The following is an 18,415-nucleotide window of genomic DNA, read 5'->3' as shown; positions in this document are numbered from 1 at the left end:
CCAGCTCTAATTTTACTTCCATGATACCGAGCTAGCTCCATAACCTCCCTGGGCTCCAGATACCTCCTTTGTGTAATGAGATGCTCAGGCTGGATGATTTCTAAGACTCCCCATAGCTCTAAAACTTTATAGACACTGGCCGTGCAGCATTTTCTTCGAGAGGATCTCAGAAAAATTTAATAAATCAATTTACGTATTCTTTTGTTATTCCTAACAAAAAATAAGATAATTACCCACCAGCTTAGCTCAGTTATTGAATTCCTATCATGTTTCAAGTACTGTGTGTAATTATGAATAAGGAATTTATCATTAAGTAAGTAAATAATGTAAAGCGAGGAGTGTAATTTTATAAATGCCATAATAAAACATAAAGAAAACTTTGTGGTAAGATAAGGGATTATGATATTAAGATATCATGAGAAGGATAATCTCCTAATTCTTAGTACATTTACTCCTTCAAATAATTTTCTACCCTTGAGAAATAGAGTTTTTTTATTGCTACTCATATAGGAGTTTATGAGGAAAAGACTAACTGCTTTTTATAAAGAAGTGTGAAATAAGTGTGTTTTTTGACTTATGGGTACTCAACAAAATAAAAATGACATAAAGATGCTTAAATTAGTTCCTAGTGGAAGATTGATTTGTCATGTGTTGGCCTTTTAGATTATAAAATAGTCATAACAATGGCCTTGAAAGAAAACAAATAAATATAACCTTTTAAGATTGTTAAAAAATGGATTGAATTGGATTTTTAAATAACTCTAGACATAACTTTGCAAGTGAACTGCATTGTACTTTTCAATATTCTATTGTTTCTATGCATAATCAATGGTGATAAAAGATTATTCATAAACTAGTTCAATATACTCTAATATAACTTCGAAGCAAATGAATTTTTTTTTAGAAAGAAAGAAATATAAAAATGTAAAGTACATGAAAATTTGGCCTATGAATAAAAGATGGTCTTGAACAGCCGTTGCTCCTCGTTTCATGTCTGGTAAACAGAAGTGGGTAAATATGTGATAGCAGCAGGGAAAAGCAGTTTTCATTTCATTGCTTGAATTTCCAACATAAACATTTATTTATTTTGTCATTAAAAATGACACATTAGGACAAACAAGAATATTGATATTCCATATTTTTTTCTTATTGCGTGATCAATAAGTAGTTCATAGATGACAAGTTATTGTAATGGAGAATAAACACATTCTTGTCTTTTTTGTGTGGTTTAAGAAGTAAGAAAATAAGTCCAGTTAATTGATTTCAGATAAAGTTTCCAGGTATATTACAGGCTTTTTAAAAAAATGTGCATTCAGGGGCGCCTGGGTGGCTCAGAGGGTTAAAGCCTCTGCCTTCGGCTGGGTCATGATCTCAGGGTCCTAGGATCCAGGCCCGCATTGCATCGGGCTCTCTGCTCAGCGGGGAGTCGGCTTCCCTTCCTCTCTCTCTGCCTGCCTCTCTGCCTACTTGTGATCTCTGTCAAATAAATAAAATCTTTAAAAAAAATGTGCATTCATAGATTTGCAATAACAGATATACTATTCATATGATCATGTATTTTATTGAATTGTTGATAAACAATAATCAGTTTAGTCAAAATGGTAAACTAATACTCTGTTTCATTTTGAAAAATGCCTAGACTAATATCAGGATCAGAGAGTTATATAGGATGGATGTGTATGTATAATTTTACAAACTATATATACATTTTCTTTTCCATTTTTCACTCAACATGGATAAAAATTTTCTTATATAATCATACATGTTTTGAGAGACTGCTTGGTTGTCTTCTGTACTATAGATGAGAAAACTTTCCTTATTTCCATTCTAGTTGCTGTTTTTCTTATCATTTTTCTATAATTGAACTCCCCATTTTTTCCTTTATCAATATTTCTAGCTTAGTCTTGTCATGGGTTATTCATACTATATTGTGCTCTAATTGCATATTGATGTGATCTTGTACAAAACATCTATGTAGTCTTGGGGGCCTGGGTGGCTCAGCTGGTTGAGTGTCTGCCTTTGCTCAAGTCATGATCCCAGGGTTCAGGGATCAAGCCCCACATCAGGTTCCCTGCTCAGAGGTGAGCCTGCTTCTCATTCTCCCTCTCTCTCTGCCCGCTCATGCAGGCGTGCTTGCTCTCTTGTCCTTACTCTCAAAAAGGAATTAAACTAAATTAATTAATTAATTTTAAAAATCTTAAAAAAAATTCTACCTAGTTTCATTCATAGGTAAGTTTGATTTAGGATGGCTTAAAATTCAGTCCCCTTTTCTCTATCTACAAAGAAAAGTGTTCACATTCAGCGCTGATAGCGGAAAAAGTACTATGATCTTACAACCTTGATTGAGAGGTAGGGTATGAATAATTCCAACAAGTTTACACAAGCTGAGATGTTATGAGGCCTTTGCTTTTTAATAGTAAACGTTCACACATACCTTGCATTTACCTTCAAATAATTACTGTGGGTCAGACCTGTGGTAAGCACTTTTCATGGCTTATCTCATTTTTATTTCCCAACCACACTAGGCTGTAAGAAAATTTTAACCATTCCATCCAGCAGAACCTTGAAACATAAGTAGGTTCTCCTTTAGTACTTGGCGGAGATAAGATAGGGACCTAACATGTTTATTTCAGTCTGCTTTCTTCAAATTATGTAACATTAATATGATTTCCAATTCAAATATTTTAAATATTTCACACCTGAGTGTGAAGACAATGGACCCTTCAAAAGTATTACTTTCATTTAGGAACGTTATTCTAAATGTTTTTCTGTTTGTTCGCTCTTCTTTCGTCCCACTTTTTTCACTGCCTTAATATTTTAAAAATTGTTTTTGCTTCAGATAGTTTTTCTTCAGCTAGTTCTCGCTGAATTATTTTCATAGCTCCAGTGCATTGCTGTGGCATTATGTCATCCTTAGAATATGTAAGACTGTAGGGAAATTTGATAGAAAATCATAAAGATTGTCTATTTCCAAGTGAATTCTTTATATCATTTTATTTAAATCAAAATAAACTTGAACCTATCGTATTTGTTAGTATAATTACTTGCCAGTATCTTTTTGAATTAAGAAGGCTATGCATTTTTCTTTTACACTCTACAAAATTCTCCAGCTGTGAAAATATTAGGCAGTGGTCTAATGAAACAATATAGAAACAATACGAGAAAAGTTGAAAGGATCTTTTGCATTCTCTCTGATTATTTTTTTAAGATTTTATTTGTTTGAGAGAGAGACAGAAAGAGCAACAGAGAGAGTGACAGAAAGCATGAGCCAGGAGGAGAGGGAGAAATAGGCTCCAAGGAGCTCTACTTGGGGCTCAATCTCAGGACTCTGGGATCATGACCTGAGCTGAAGGCAGATTCTTAACTGACTGAGCCACACAAAAGGCCTTCCTCTCTGATTTTTAACAATATATTTGAAACAATTCACATAACTCAATTATAGAAGGAATATATGTGTATGTATATATATATGTATGTATGTATATATATGTATATATACACACACATATATATACATATATATGTATATGTGTGTGTTATATATATATATGTGTTATATATATAATACATATATATATATTATATATATACATATATAATATATATGTATATATATGTGTGTTATATATATATATATATATATAACACACACTGGTTATATTTGAAAATGAGTTTGTTCTTAAAAGATATTGAAGTTTCGGTTTTACTTTTTTAAATTTAATTTTATTTTTTCAGTGTTCCAAGATTCATTGTTTATGCACCACACCCAGTGCTCCATGCAATACATGCCCTCCTTAATACCCACCACCAGGCTCACATAACTTGCCTTCAAAACCCTCAATTTGTTTCTCAAACCACGACTAGTCTCTCGTGGTTCATCTCCCCCTCCAATTTCCCCCAATTCACTTTTCCTTTCCTTCTCCTAATGTCGTCCATGTTATTCCTTATGCTCCACAAGTAAGTGAAACTGTATGATATTTGACTCTCTTTGCTTGACTTACTTCACTCAGCATAATCTCCTCCAGTCCCATCCATGTTGATACAAAAGTTGGGTATTCATCCTTTCTGATGGAGATGTAATACTCCATTGTATATATGAACCATATCTTCTTTATCCATTCATCTGTTGTTGAAGGGCATCTTGGCTCTTCCCACAGTTTGATGATTGTGCCCATTGCTGCTATGAACATTAGGGTACCTATGGCCTTCTTTTCACTACATCTGTATCTTTGGGGTATATATCCAATAGTGCAATTGCTGGGTCATAGGGTAGCTCTATTTTAAATTTCTTATGGAATTTCCACACTGTTTTCCAAAGTAGCTGCACCAACTTGTCTTCCCATCAACAGTGTAAAGGGGTTCCCCTTTCTCCACATCCTTTCTAACACTTGTTGTTTCTTGTCTTATTAATTTTGGCCATTTTGGTTAAGTCCTATCTTCCATGTTTGCAGACTCCAAACCGGTCCCTCACTTCCCAGCCATTTCAGCACACACAACTTTCCTCATGGTGCTCAAACCCAACCACAAACCACAACACCACCTCAGAAAGGGCATCATTTTGGGATCCTAAAGATTACATTCCTTTCCTTTCAACAATCTCCTTTCCATAGAAGAATAATATAAATAAATAAAAATGTTTTCTCATTTGATACATCAATTCGCAAAACACTGAATGTTGTCAGTGCTGGATTGTTGTTAGTCTTATTCATTTTTATACTTATCTATTGACTCACTCTTCATTCCTTACGTCATATATGAAGACGCCTATATCAGATGTTCATCTATCAGCTAATGAACAAAAGTTGAACCAGTCTGTGGCACAGCTACGTAATTCATTTTTGGTAGAGTCAACATGTCTATTGAGATGTTTGTACAATAAATTGGCTTTTATTGGGGCGCCTGGGTGGCTCAGTGGGTTAAAGCCTCTGCCTTCGGCTCAGGTCATGATCTCAGAGTCCTGGGATCGAGCCCCACATCGGGCTTTCTGCTCTTCAGGGAGCCTGCTTCCTCCTCTCTCTCTGCCTGCCTCTCTACTTAGTTGTGATTTTCTCTGTCAAATAAATAAAATATTAAAAAAAATAAAATAAAATAAATTGGCTTTTATTATTTTCTTTTCATCTTTATTTTTCATTATTATTGAAAAATACAAAATTTTAAGTGTGGACTTATTTGTTAGTGTTGACCCTAGTTAGACATGTAGGGGCCTTAAATATAAAACAGTTGAAAATAAAGGGATTTGCATTATTGACAGTGCTAGAGTTTGTGAATTTTAATATTAAATTAAACAATTACCAATGAATTCAGTTGTGAATGATAAATAATAAAATAAAATTATATATAGGACATGCTAGATTTTTTATTATGTATTGTCAAAGGTGCCAGATTAAAGCAATTATAGATATATAAGTATAGTCAAGCCTCTAAATATGTAAGACCATCATTTAAATCTCCTGCATTGATTCTCAGCAACACAGCAACAATGCAACTGAAGGTCTGTACTGAGATGGACCACTAACATTTATCCTCTTTCAAGAGTTAAATGTTAGAAGATTACCTTCCAATTTCCAAGATCTTATGTCAATAAGTGTGTGCCTAAAGCCAATTTTATTTTAAAATTTTCCTTAAAATTACAAATACTGGAGTTTGTTTATATTATTGTGGTGTGTGTGTGTTTGTGTGTGTGTTGGTGGACAGTAGTTAAACTACATGATAGGACAACATGAAGATTTGAATTACCTTAAACCCTAAGTCTTTCCTTTGATGACTTTAATCCTCTTTTTATCCTTTTGTTAATAATCACTTATATTTAAATATCATTTATACATACACACATACATGTATATTATATACATGTAATATGTAAATTTTATATATATATATATATATATATCTCAACATAAGAAATGATTTCCCTGAACAAAATAAGGGATGGTCGGTATCACCATGAGCGAAGTCATGGGGAGTATACAACATAGGTGTAATATTCGAGAAAAAGTATTGCTTTGCCCATAACAAACTGCATTCCCAACTCTTGCTATGTCCTCATAGTCAATATTCATTATTCTGAAGATCTTGGTATTAACAAACTATGATAGAGTTGTCATGATACAAACTATATATTCATTTACTGAATCTCAGCTGACATATCTATCTTTTTGTCTTTGATTATTACCTATAAGTTTTTGACACCCAAGTGAGTAATCCCATATTTGACATAACTTCTAAGAAATAGATCTGCACGGTCACCCCTTCTATTGGATGTTTCCGATGGAGAATGTTATTCCTTTGGGAGTCAGAAAGCTCAAAACCAAATTCTCTTATATGCTCTCCACAGTGGAGCCTCGTTGCAACATATCTTACTGTTAACACTTATGCTGGAAACCTCAATTACCTTTCCCTCTCTCCATTGTGTATATTTTCAGTGTTTCATAATCTCACCAGATCTGTTTTTCATTGTCCATCTTCTGCAGATAAATCTTATTGCCACTGCTTCATTCAGGCCTTTAACATCTAGATAATGGCCTTAATGTCTTCCATTTATGATTTTCTCCTTAACCTCTCACCTTCTCTTTCTCTTAATCAATGCCCATGGGCTTATACAAGAACCTAATATGTGAGGTGAATACTATAGTGAACAAAATAGGCAGTATTTCCTGTGCTCAAGGAGCTTACATTCCAAAGAGAAGTGTCAAATAATCATGATAAATGAGTAAATTACACAGCATGTTAGAAGCTGATAACTGGGGTGAAAAGAGTAGAACAAGGTAAAGAGGAACAGAAATAATGGTTGAAAGAGGGAAGTGTGGGGAGGTGTATTCATTTAAAATAGGTTAGTCCAAGGAGTCCTAAGAGAGTGACATTTGAACAAAGACTTGAAAGGTGTGAGAAACAGTGAGCTTAAAAATATTTTGGGAAGAGCATTCCAGATACAGGGAGAGTGCACCAGAAATCCTGAGTCAGAAATATAGCAAACATGTTCAAGGAACAGCCAAGAGCCTGTGTGATTGCGGCAAAGTAAACGAGGAAAAGAGGAGAGGGGGTGAGTTCAGGGAAGTAACAGGGATAACTGGATAAGGTGGCATTATTTTAGTTCTAGAAGGGCTCTGACTTTTATGTTCAGGAAGATGGAAGACCCTCACAGAGTTGTGAATGCTGAAATTATCTGAATTATTTTTTGCCAACCATTCTGGTTGTTGAGTGGAGAATATCTTTTTAACATACAAGGATCATTACAATATTCCCCCACTTTAAATACTTTTTTTTTTTTAAGTCATACTGAGGGTAAACTTCCAGTTTCCCATAATTGACCAAACCCCTCATCTTCTGATGCTATACGGTGTCTCAAGACACCCGATGGAAATATCAATCTGCAATATGTGATTCCATACTTAGGTACTAAGACCGAGCACTACAAACTACAACTTCATAAAAATGGGAAAAAATACAAGTGGAAGTCATTAAAGAATACTTTCTGTGGATGTTTGAAAATGTGCTTCATCCTGAGGAGAGATAAAATCAATTAGTCAAAGAGGAGATATGAGGGATAAGGATGGAGGATGTTGTATAAGCCAAGACACAGAATTAAGAATGTCCAGTTGGACAGTGATGTATGCCTGTTGGGGGAGAAATGGGACAGAAGCCAAGCAGGAGATTCTGGACTTGGATGGTACCAAAAAAGACAGGAAAATTATAGATTTTTAAGTAGAATAAAATAATAGAATCCATTTTTAGACAGTAGCCTGACAGATAGGTTTGATTTATTGAGGAGGAATGAACAAACAAAAAACAATTCTCGTATGAGTCAAAACTTGCTCTCTATCTAAAGGAACATGCCCTTGTCATATCTTGGGTAAAATCAATGACCTTAGGTGAGTGATGCTTTTGACCAAAGAGGGCTTCTGTTATTTTCTCAGAAGATTTATGCCTGGCCAAAGGGAAGAAAATGGAATTGAAGACAAAGGGAATTATTTGTCTTCTCTGGGTTCAGTGTGTGTATTGTTGGTATGATTCAGATCCTAGGCCTTTCAGTGATGTTTACCGTCAGACGTGTAATATCAGTGGGTGACAACTACATTGAGCCAAAAGAACATGGTAAACTCTGATTTATGTAATAAAGTGGATGTTTTGTTTGTCAGGTAACAGAAACACGGACTGGTCCTCTTGGCTGCAGTAACTATGACAACCTAGATTCTGTCAGTTCTGTTCTGGTTCAGAGTCCTGAGAATAAGATTCAGTTGCAAGGTATGTGGCTAAAATTTCATTAATTCTCTATCAGTCTGGATAACAATTATCCAGTTGTGATCTCTTTCTTCTTCTTCTTCTTTTTCACCTTTTTGTTGTTGTTTTAAACAAGCTGTATATGCAGTACTAGGCTGTTAAAATTCTCATAAAAGGCTAATTTCCTAATTTTTAAGTGATACTAACATTCAAGGAAATGTTAAGGAAATGTCGAAACTCACTTTACTTCTTAAAATAGGTAATTTATTTGAAAATGTATCCTGATAATATTTTTACTTCCATAGAGTAATCATTGTCTTAGTATGGAACAGTTTTTCATAGGTCTGTCTGGGATTTGACTTTTTCCTTAGATTCTAGTAAAAGTAACTATACTTATGCACACAGTAGCATGAACTGCTGACATTTTAAATATAACCTAAGATGGTAGCTAGAACTGTGTTTATCTTCTGATAGATAGAAAAATTTGAGAACATATTAACAAAATATTTATATTTCCATTACAAAGATGGATTATGTGATAATAATGATAATTTAATTTACTTTTTTTTCTATTCTTATGTTTTGTTAGATAGTTCAATAGAGGATTTTTAAATAACTTGTAACAGATGTACAGATGTATATTGCCCACAAGTAGGTTATTGGTGTGTGTACTTATTAATACAAGTACGGAAGGTTATGAATACACATGTTTAAACATGTACTGGTTGAAGAAGTTCAGAGAAGTCTTTGATGACACCTTGTCTAAGTTAAGGTGACTGATCAAAGGGATAATTTTGAGTTATTCTTCTCTAGTCTACCTTTTCTTTTGCTTACCTTTTTTAATTGCGTAAGTTAAAGCTACATTTACATTATTCAGTTTTACATAAGAAAGTTTAGAAGTTCTAGAAATTAGAAGCACCTGGGTGGTTCAGTGGGTTAAGCCTCTGCCTTCGGCTCAGGTCATGATCTCAGGGTCCTGGGATCGAGCCCCGCATCTGGTTCTCTGCTCAGCAGGGAGCCTGCTTCCTCCTCTCTCTCTGCCTTCCGGTTTGCCTACTTGTGATCTCTCTCTGTCAAATAAATAAATAAAAATCTTTAAAAAAAGATTGATGAAACTTAATAGAATCTTTAAAAATCTTTAAAATCTTTAAAAAAAGATTTTTATTTATTTATTTGACAGAGAGAGATCACAAGTAGGCAGAGAGGCAGGTGGGAGTGAGGAGCAGGCTTCCAACTGAGCAGTGAGCCTGATGCGGGGCTCGATCTCAGCAACCTGAGATCATGACCTGAGCCAAAGGCAGAGGCTTAATCCACTGAGCCACCCAGGTGCCCCATAAAATCTTAAAAAAAAAAAAAGAAAAAAAAAAGGAGTTCAGAAATTCTGACATTTTACCTCAACTTTTCAATTTGGAAAATTGTAACAGCTTTGGGTTATTTAAATTTATGATAAATTATAAATGAATCTCATCTAGTTTGAATTGTATACAAATTACAAAGGAAGTACTTAAAAATTTAAAGTTTAAATGCCATCCAATTTCTCATTATCAATCTTAGATTTAGAGTTATTGAAATATTTTTCTAATTTAAACAAATGCAGTCTACCAATATTACTTGTAATTCTCTATTGCTTACTCCTTTTTAAATGTATGGATCAACTTGCCCTCAGAATATTAAGTTTCATCAAAAAGGATAAAGACTATTTATATCAAAAAGGCATTTATTTAATTGATTTATTAAAATTTATTAACATGAATTTTTAAAATTTTTACTATTTGTGAAGCACTGTGCTTAGTTTTCAGAATATTATAGTATAAAAACAAACCTCTTCTATATGTTGAAAAAAATTAACACAGAAATAAGTAAAGCAACACTCTTGAATAATTATTGTGTCTATTTTTTTTTCAATTTATGTGAGTAATGCAGTTATTTGCACTTCTATTTTTTTGTTTTTTTTCTATTTTCTTGGCTTATAATTTCAATTGTCTATTACAAATTTATTTGTATCCTTTTGGTACAAAGACCTTTCCAAAATATCTCAGGAAATCAATATCATACTCCTCAACTTCCCATGTGTTCTCTCTTAAACTTCATCTATATTTATAGTCTAAGTATTTATGTTGATTCACATTTTGAACCTGACTGTTAATAGCAGTCCTTCTCCACTTAGAAAAAAAAATGCAAAGCATTAGATTCTGGATCAATATTACCATGCTACATGAAGGGTATAAAGGATTTTAGGTCACTATATGTGACAATTGGAAACACTGGAGTCTGAAAGTAGAATTTTATCAGAGCAAAGAAAGCATCAATAAGAATTATTCAAGGTAAAAGCATTAAGCAACAAATTCACAACAAAACTCCTTGATTTAACTGTATTAGAATTAACATTCAGAAAGGAAATGTCAAAGAGATGCACATAATATGTTAATTCTGAATTTTAAAAAATGAACTCAAATGTTTTCTGCCAGTGAGTAAGCTTGATTTCCCTGTTTGTTTGACTTTGAAATCTGTTTTGCCAACTAGATTACAGACAGTTCAAAATTGAAAAAGTCATATCTATATTCCAAACTATTGATGATGATATATGTAATATATATGAAACAAAGTAAATCTTGAGGAAGTATTAGAAAACATGTATTGAGGGGCGCCTGGGTGGCTCAGTGGGTTAAGCCGCTGCCTTCGGCTCGGGTCATGATCTCAGGGTCCTGGGATCGAGCCCCGCATCGGGCTCTCTGCTCCGCGGGGAGCCTGCTTCCTCCTCTCTCTCTGCCTGCCTCTCTGCCTACTTGTGATCTCTCTCTCTGTCAAATAAATAAATAAATAAATTAAAAAAAAAAAAAAAAAAAAAGAAAACATGTATTGAGATTAATCATGTTCTGATGTTTTCAACCCTTTATGAATTTAGCATATCAAACAAGATACTTCTGAGTGAAAGGGTAAAGGAGTAATGAAAAGTAATTTATTGAGTCTTGGTAATAACTTCTTGGTAAAATTCCCAGAAACTGAGATGTGAATGATTCATATGATTGAGTAACAAATACTTTTCCAGATCAGTTCGTTCCTAATGTTTTATTTCAACAAAATTGAGAGAGGACTGGTTTATTATGAAATAGAAGATTTAATATCATTGTTAATGATAGGTCACTATTTTTGCTTATAATAAAAATAGAATGATATTGTTCCATAAAACTATTTTGTTTCCTATTTTGTTTCTCTACTGATATATTGGAACAAATTTTCTTTTTTCTTCTTTTTTGGATATTCTTAGTAGTTAATTATAAACTAGTTTCACAGGCCACAAGGAAGTAAAAGGACTATGTACAGCCTTACAGGAAACAGTCGGGGAGCTGAGGAGAGCCAAGAGGAGTCTTGGGCCCTGGTGGGAGCATTCCTGGGGGAGGGTACCCTGAAAGGGAAACCAGATAATCCTGTGAGTAACCAAGAGCAAGGACATAATAAACAAACAGGTCTGTGGTAATGTGACCCTGTGGGAATCTGGCCCATGCTTTTGTGGAGCTGCTTCCTTAACTCTGCGGCCAAGGGTCAAAGAAGGCCTGCATCTCTCTGGGGTGGGGGGCCACATCCTGAAGGGAGAAGGTGCACTGGAGTTCCTTATCCAGTGGCAATCCTCACTGGGGGATCCATGGGGGGCCTCAGGTCAGGTGCTGGGCCCATCATGCCTGGAGTTGGTGACCCCTCAGCCCATAGATGGTAGAGGATCTCTCCAGCCAGTTGGCTATTTGGTTGGGGTCCCTGAAATCCTAGCTGTGGCAGCAATGGCAGTGGCTGCCGCAGTACCTCTTCCTTGCAGGGCTATCACCAGTTGCGATAGCCCACGGCCCCCTGGGACTGGCCCATAGAATTCTGCAGGGCCTGGGGCATTGGAAGACGAGCTGGGATTCCTCTGCCAGCAGCTCTGCCAACCTTGGGCTCCTGGCAGCTAGTAAGTGGCACTCAGGCAATGTCAAATTATCTTTGGGATTATCCCATTATCTTTGGGAGGAAGTTCCTCTATTGTCATGGAGACCAGGTCCTACCCCTGTAGCAACACCAGACCTCTGCCTCCGTTTTTTTTTTCGTTCTGCTTCTTTTGAGTTCTTTGATTTGAACTCATTACAGTCACAGATTTCAAATTCATATGCTTGTTGAAAGCCTTGAAGGTGCAAAGCAGCACTGAAGAGCATGGGTCAGCTGGTCATTTTCACTTTGTTTTTTGTCTTGCCAGAACATATTTATTTGTGTGATGCAAATTATAATTTTCTTGATGTCTCATCAATTGTATGAATTTCTTATATATTTATTCCCAAAATATTGATTTTATTCCTTCTTACCTCTTATTCTGGGGTTCCATTAAATATATTTTTAGATCTTTCAGTCATAACCTATATATATTTTATACTGTTTTTTGTATTTTATCTTCTTTTGCTCTCCTTTACTATTCTTTAGTCAATATTTTTTTCTGACATATTCCAGTTTGCTTATTATTTCTTCAGCTCTTTCTAACTTGTCTATTAAATCCATTGATTATTTCTTAACTCCAATTTATATATTTTTATTTGTGACATTTCCATTATATCATCATTTATAATTTCCAGTGCCCTTCTTCATATGCTTCTTTTCACGAACATCTTAGGCTCAAAACTCAGCTTCCTTAAGCACAGTCTCAGCACCGAGCAGAACTTCTGTAGTTACAGTCCTATTGGTATTTTTACTCTATTTTTCCTGTACATTAAAAAAAAAAAATCCCTAGGAAAGCCTCCAGTTACTATGACTTATCTACCAAGGCAATGGAAGTTATCTCTTTAAGTATCAATATTGTCTATTTTATTGGTCTGGTTAAAAAATTCCAAGGTTTTGAGTGATCTATATCCAGACTTCTCCCCCTGAAAAACCCTTTGTTATTTTTGGTGTACTTTTAGAGAATGCCAGTTTTCTTCTTTTAGGAATAGTTAGGTATATAGATAGATATAGAGATAAACATAATGGTAAATATCCAGTTTTGTAACCAGGTGTTGGCCAAAGTATCCCTTCTATGTTTAATTTTTTAATGGGCCACTTTAAATATTCAGCTTTTTAATTAAATTTTCCCATGTATAAAGAAATGCTGGAATTGAAACTATATATTCTTGAAATATGATAATAAGTGTGAAACCAGTAGGGAATCCTAAATATTAGTTATATTGCCTTATCTTCATTTTTGAATTTTTTCTTAAGAGAAATAAACTTTAATAAACTTGCATGTAGAAAAATAATGAATCCTATCACTAGGGCTGTCTTAATATATGGCAAGGACATGACCTGTGAAACAAAAGAAATCAGTCCTTCCCTGTAGTTGGTCTTAGTGATCACTCCTGAATGATATAGTCATATAAGTTGTGTATTATTAATGACATGGGTAAGCATTACCATCAGCATTCTGTAACTCGTTTGCCAATACCACAACTTATGGTATTATGATATCTATGTACATGTGGGCTGATAGTCTGAAAGTAAAATGAAAATACTGAAAACTATTTGAAATCAACTAATGGGAAATAAATGTGTGTCTCTTTTAAAGGTTCAGGAATGTAGGCTCTACCTACATTATGTAAAAATCACCAAATATTCTACACAATTCAGTGAAAGAGCCAATCAGAAAGAGAAAGGCAAATACCATAAGTGAAATTTAAAAAGCAAAACAAATGAGCAAAGGAAAAAAAAGAGAAAGAGAGAGACAAACCAAGAAATAGATTATTAATTATAGAGAACAAACTGATGGTTATTGGGAGGGGAGTTAAATAGGTGACGCGGATTAAAGACTGCACTTGTCCTGATGAGTACTGGGTGTTGTATGGATTTGTTGATTCACTGTATTATACACCTGGAACTAATATAACACTGTGTGCTAACTGAAAAACTTAAAAAAAAAGAATGAAAGAAGAGAGAGAGAGAAGGAAGGAAGGAAGGAAAGAAGGATGGATGAACAATTAAATGAATTTTTAAAAATCAGATAATCTGAGGTTTTAAGCATCTCTGTAAATTCTGGGATTCTTGAAAGTTCATGGAGTCATCCTATGTTGAAAAGAATTACAAGTATTTGCAATTGTGTAGGCTTAGATAATTTTCTTTTTTTTTCATTTTTTTGGCTTAGATAATTTTCAAATGATAGTTTTAAATCTATGACATATATTAAATTGTTGGCCTTTTTTTGAATATATTAAATGTGTTGTGCTTTTTTTCTTCATTTTTTAAAAAAGTGCGTGCTTTTTTTTTTTTTTTTTTCTTTAAGGGCTGCAAGTCCTCCTTCCAGACTATCTTCAAGAGCGTTTTGTACAAGCAGCATTAAGCTACATTGCTTGCAATTCTGAGGGAGAGTTTATCTGCAAGGACAATGATTGCTGGTGTCATTGTGGTCCCAAATTTCCAGAATGCAACTGCCCCTCCATGGACATTCAAGCCATGGAAGAGAATCTTCTTCGAATAACTGAGACCTGGAAAGTCTACAACAGTGACTTTGAGGAATCAGGTAAGAGAAGTTTTAATGTAACATTTAAACTTTGTCAAAATAATACTATATTGAAATGAATATCTCTTTGGAAGAAAGTATGATTACATAATTGGAAAGCCTTTTATTTAATTTTTTATTATTCTTTCAAATAGATATCTATATCACTTCTATTACTAGAAATTCAGTATTACTGAAGGCATATGTGGTACTTTGTGTATTACTAAATATTATTTGTCACTAGAACCTCACCTGCTCTTGAGTTGAGTCATTTAGCAAAGAAAATCTTTGCCTTTCTCAATATAAGAATTTATCATTTGATTTCTCTTGATATCTCTCTAGTCTTTTCTAGTGGTCCCTGAGTTTCACTTGTGAGGCAAAATGCAGAGAGCATTTGTTCTATACCTTTTTACATTAACATGAATCTCATGAATGTGCAAGATCATTTAACTGCTGATTTTTTTTAAATCAAATTTAAAACAATTTTGATTTATGTTCATGGGTTTTAGTTCTTGTTATTTCTGAATTTTTATGAGTGCATGTATGTGTTCTCAATGTTTTTTCTTACTGATTGCATAACCTATAATAGTTTTCATTTCATAAAATATTGAATTTTAATAAAAGATTAAGGATGTCTCAATGTAAAATTTAAAATATTAATAAAAGTATACATAATAGTACATGATTAAGGAATAATCAAAATCATTAGAGTGCAGTGAGTATAATTATGTAGTATTTACTCGAAAATGTTAGACTGACTTTCAAATGGGCAAAAGAGGTTTTTAACCACCAAGATGTCAGACTTACATGCTTGAGATTATAATTCTTTTGGTGATTAATTTAACAAAACATACTTAAAAAGTGATAAAATTCAACATCCATTCCTGAGAATGACCCTTAACAATTTAGACATGAAAGGGACATATTTCAACATAATAAAGACTATCTATGACAAGTCTGCAGCTAACATCAGGTAAGAAGCAATGCAATTGATTGTTACAAAGCATCATCTTTTTGTTGAGCACTACCAAATTATAAAATAGAAAGGTAGGTAAATAAATATAGGAAGGATTAATGAATTTATGATTTCTTAACATATATTTTTATCAGAATAGTGCATAATAAATAATGCTTTTCAATTTTAGTAATATTTCTATTTATATAGACAGGAAAAACTATCTAGAATCAAAGATCCTTATCTCTTTGAAATTGTTAGAAAACCTAAAGGAATTCTTTTTCTAATTTTTGTATATATATATTTTTTTAATTTTTTAAAGCTTTTATTTAAATTCCACTTAGTTAACATACAGTGTAATATTAGTTTCAGGTGCACAATATAGTCATTCAGCACGTCCATACAACACCAGTGCTCATCACAAAAAGCCCCTCCTTAATCCCCTTCACCATTTATTCCCCACACCCACTTCCCCTCTGGCAACCATCAGTTTGTTTTTTATAGTTAAGAGTCTGTTTCTTGGTTTGCCTCTCTTTCTTCCTTCCCCTCTTTTGTTTCTTAAATTCCACATATGATTGAAATATTATGGAATTTGTCTTTCTATGACTGACATATTTTGGTTGACATATCCATGTCATTCTAAATGGCAAGATTTCATTCTCTTTTTATGACTGACGCACACACACACGCACACACGCATACATACATACCACATCTTCTTTATCCATTCATCAGTTGATGGACACGGGCTGTTTCCATATCTTGGCTATTGTGGATAATGCTGCTATAAATATCAGGGTGCATGTATCCCTTTAAATTAGTATTTTTCTAAGGGCGCCTGGATGGCTCAGTGGGTTCAAGCCTCTGCCTTCGGCTAGGGTCATGATCCCAGGGTCCTGGGATCGAGCCAGGGTCCTGGGATCGAGCCCCACATCGGGCTCTCTGCCCAGCAGGGAGCCTGCTTCCTCCTCTCTCTCTGCCCGCCTCTCTGCCTACTTGTGATCTCTGTCTGTCAAATAAATAAATAAAATCTTTAATAAAAAAATAGTAATTTTCTTTTCTTCAAATAAACTACTAGTAGTGGAATTGCTGGATCATAGGGTAGTTCTATTTTCAACTCTCTGAGGAAACTCCATACTCTTTCAGAGTGGCTACAGCAGTTTGCATTCCCATCAACAGTACAAAAAGCATCCAAATCAGCAAGGGAGAAGTAAAACTTTCACTATTTGCAGATGACATGCTACTCTTTTTAGAAAATCTAAAGACTCCACCAAAAAACTTCTAGAACTGATAAACAACTTCAGTAAAGTCACAGGGTACAAAATCAATCTACGGAAATCAATTACATATTCTATACGCCAATAATGAAGAAGCAGAAAGAGAAATTAAGGAATAAATCCCATTTACAATAATATGTTCGGGAGTAAACCTAATGAATTTCTAATTTCAAATTTCTCTTTCTAGTTTTCCCAGTAGAATACTCATATATCATGTATGAGACATCTATCATGTTCCATTAATGTAAACTATCTGATGTTTAAAAATAGTTATGGAGGGGTGCCTGGTGGTTCAGTGGTTAAAGCCTCTGCCTTCGACTCAGGTCATGATCCCGGAGTCCCAGGATCGAGCCCTGCATCGGGCTCTCTGCTCAGCAGGGAGCCTGCTTCCTCCTCTGTCTCTCTCTCTGCCCGCCTTTCTGTCTACTTGTGATCTCTGTCTGTCAAATAAATAAAATCTTAAAAAAAAAAAGTTATGGAACACAACACTTTTAGATAAGTTACAATATACGGTAGTCTCCCTAGTGTTAAATTTCTAAAAACAAACAAACTGGGACGCATGGGTGGCTCAGTCAATTAATCACCTGACACTTGATTTCAGCTCAGGTCTTGATCTCAGGTTCTTGAACTAGAGCCCTGTGTCAGGCTCTGCACTCAGCAGGGAGTCTGCTTGAAGATTGCCTCCCTCTGTCCCTCCCCCTCTCGCTAACAAATAGATAAATCTTTTTTAAAAAAATAAGAAATAAACATAAAAGAAAAAAGAAACAAACAAATAACTTCTATCTCATATTGCAGTGTATGATAGATAGGTTAGGCCAGGAAATCCTCTAAGCCTCTCTGTATTTGTGGAATTAATGGGGAATTCAAAGGGGGAATTTTCCCCCTTTTCATTTTGCTTTGAAAAGTGTATTAAAATAAAAATCACCAAATGAGCATTTGGATTTGTTTCCAGGTAGAATGGTAGGGCAGCACTTCCACTGATAGTAACTAGAAAGGTGAATAATTTTTTTAACTATATTTTCAAAGACATAATAGATTACCAAAGCAGCAAAACTGAATGGAATGAGATTCCTGACAGGAGGTATAAGCTAGGTATTCACATTTTTTCTTTCCCTCCTTTTTTTTTTCCCCTTCCCTTTCTTCCTCTCTCCCTTTCTTTTTTGCTTGCTTGCACCTTCCTTCCTTCTTTCTTATTCATTAATATGTTTAATTTTATAAATATCTGACAATTCTTGATATAGAGTAGAAGCTGAGGACTGTGCATTTCCCCCAAAAGTAACTGATAAAAGAAAGAAAAAACCAGCAAAACTCTTAGTGGTTGTGGAGATCAGACTGACAAAATTCTAGATTTGGTAGGCCTAAATAAGTTTAGGTTTAAGACAAAGTTTATACTGAATTTAGATACTTCTGGGTGCTATGGAACTATACAAAGGTCTCTGAAGAATGAAGTTTATCACAGACTTTCAAAAGCTTAAGACAAAA

At 34.4% G+C, this 18,415-nt stretch overlaps 1 protein-coding gene and 1 pseudogene across 3 annotated transcripts in view; one reads left to right on the top strand and one right to left on the bottom strand.

Annotated features, from left to right (window-relative positions):
- Positions 1-18,415, top strand: part of BRINP3 (BMP/retinoic acid inducible neural specific 3) — a 399,003-nt gene that overhangs the window by 250,905 nt on the left and 129,683 nt on the right. For all 3 annotated transcript variants that reach the window (XM_045983654.1, XM_045983655.1, XM_045983653.1), the window contains exons 5-6: positions 8,136-8,241; positions 14,486-14,722. In XM_045983654.1, the coding sequence (XP_045839610.1) occupies positions 8,136-8,241; positions 14,486-14,722 (343 nt within the window). The remainder of the gene's footprint in view (positions 1-8,135; positions 8,242-14,485; positions 14,723-18,415) is intronic.
- LOC123928178 lies at positions 11,432-13,412 on the bottom strand (annotated as a pseudogene).

The sequence above is a fragment of the Meles meles genome, chromosome 17 (assembly GCF_922984935.1).
Source record: "Meles meles chromosome 17, mMelMel3.1 paternal haplotype, whole genome shotgun sequence".
In the NCBI taxonomy this organism is placed as follows: Eukaryota; Metazoa; Chordata; class Mammalia; order Carnivora; family Mustelidae; genus Meles; species Meles meles.
This window is presented reverse-complemented; position numbering and strand designations above follow the sequence as displayed.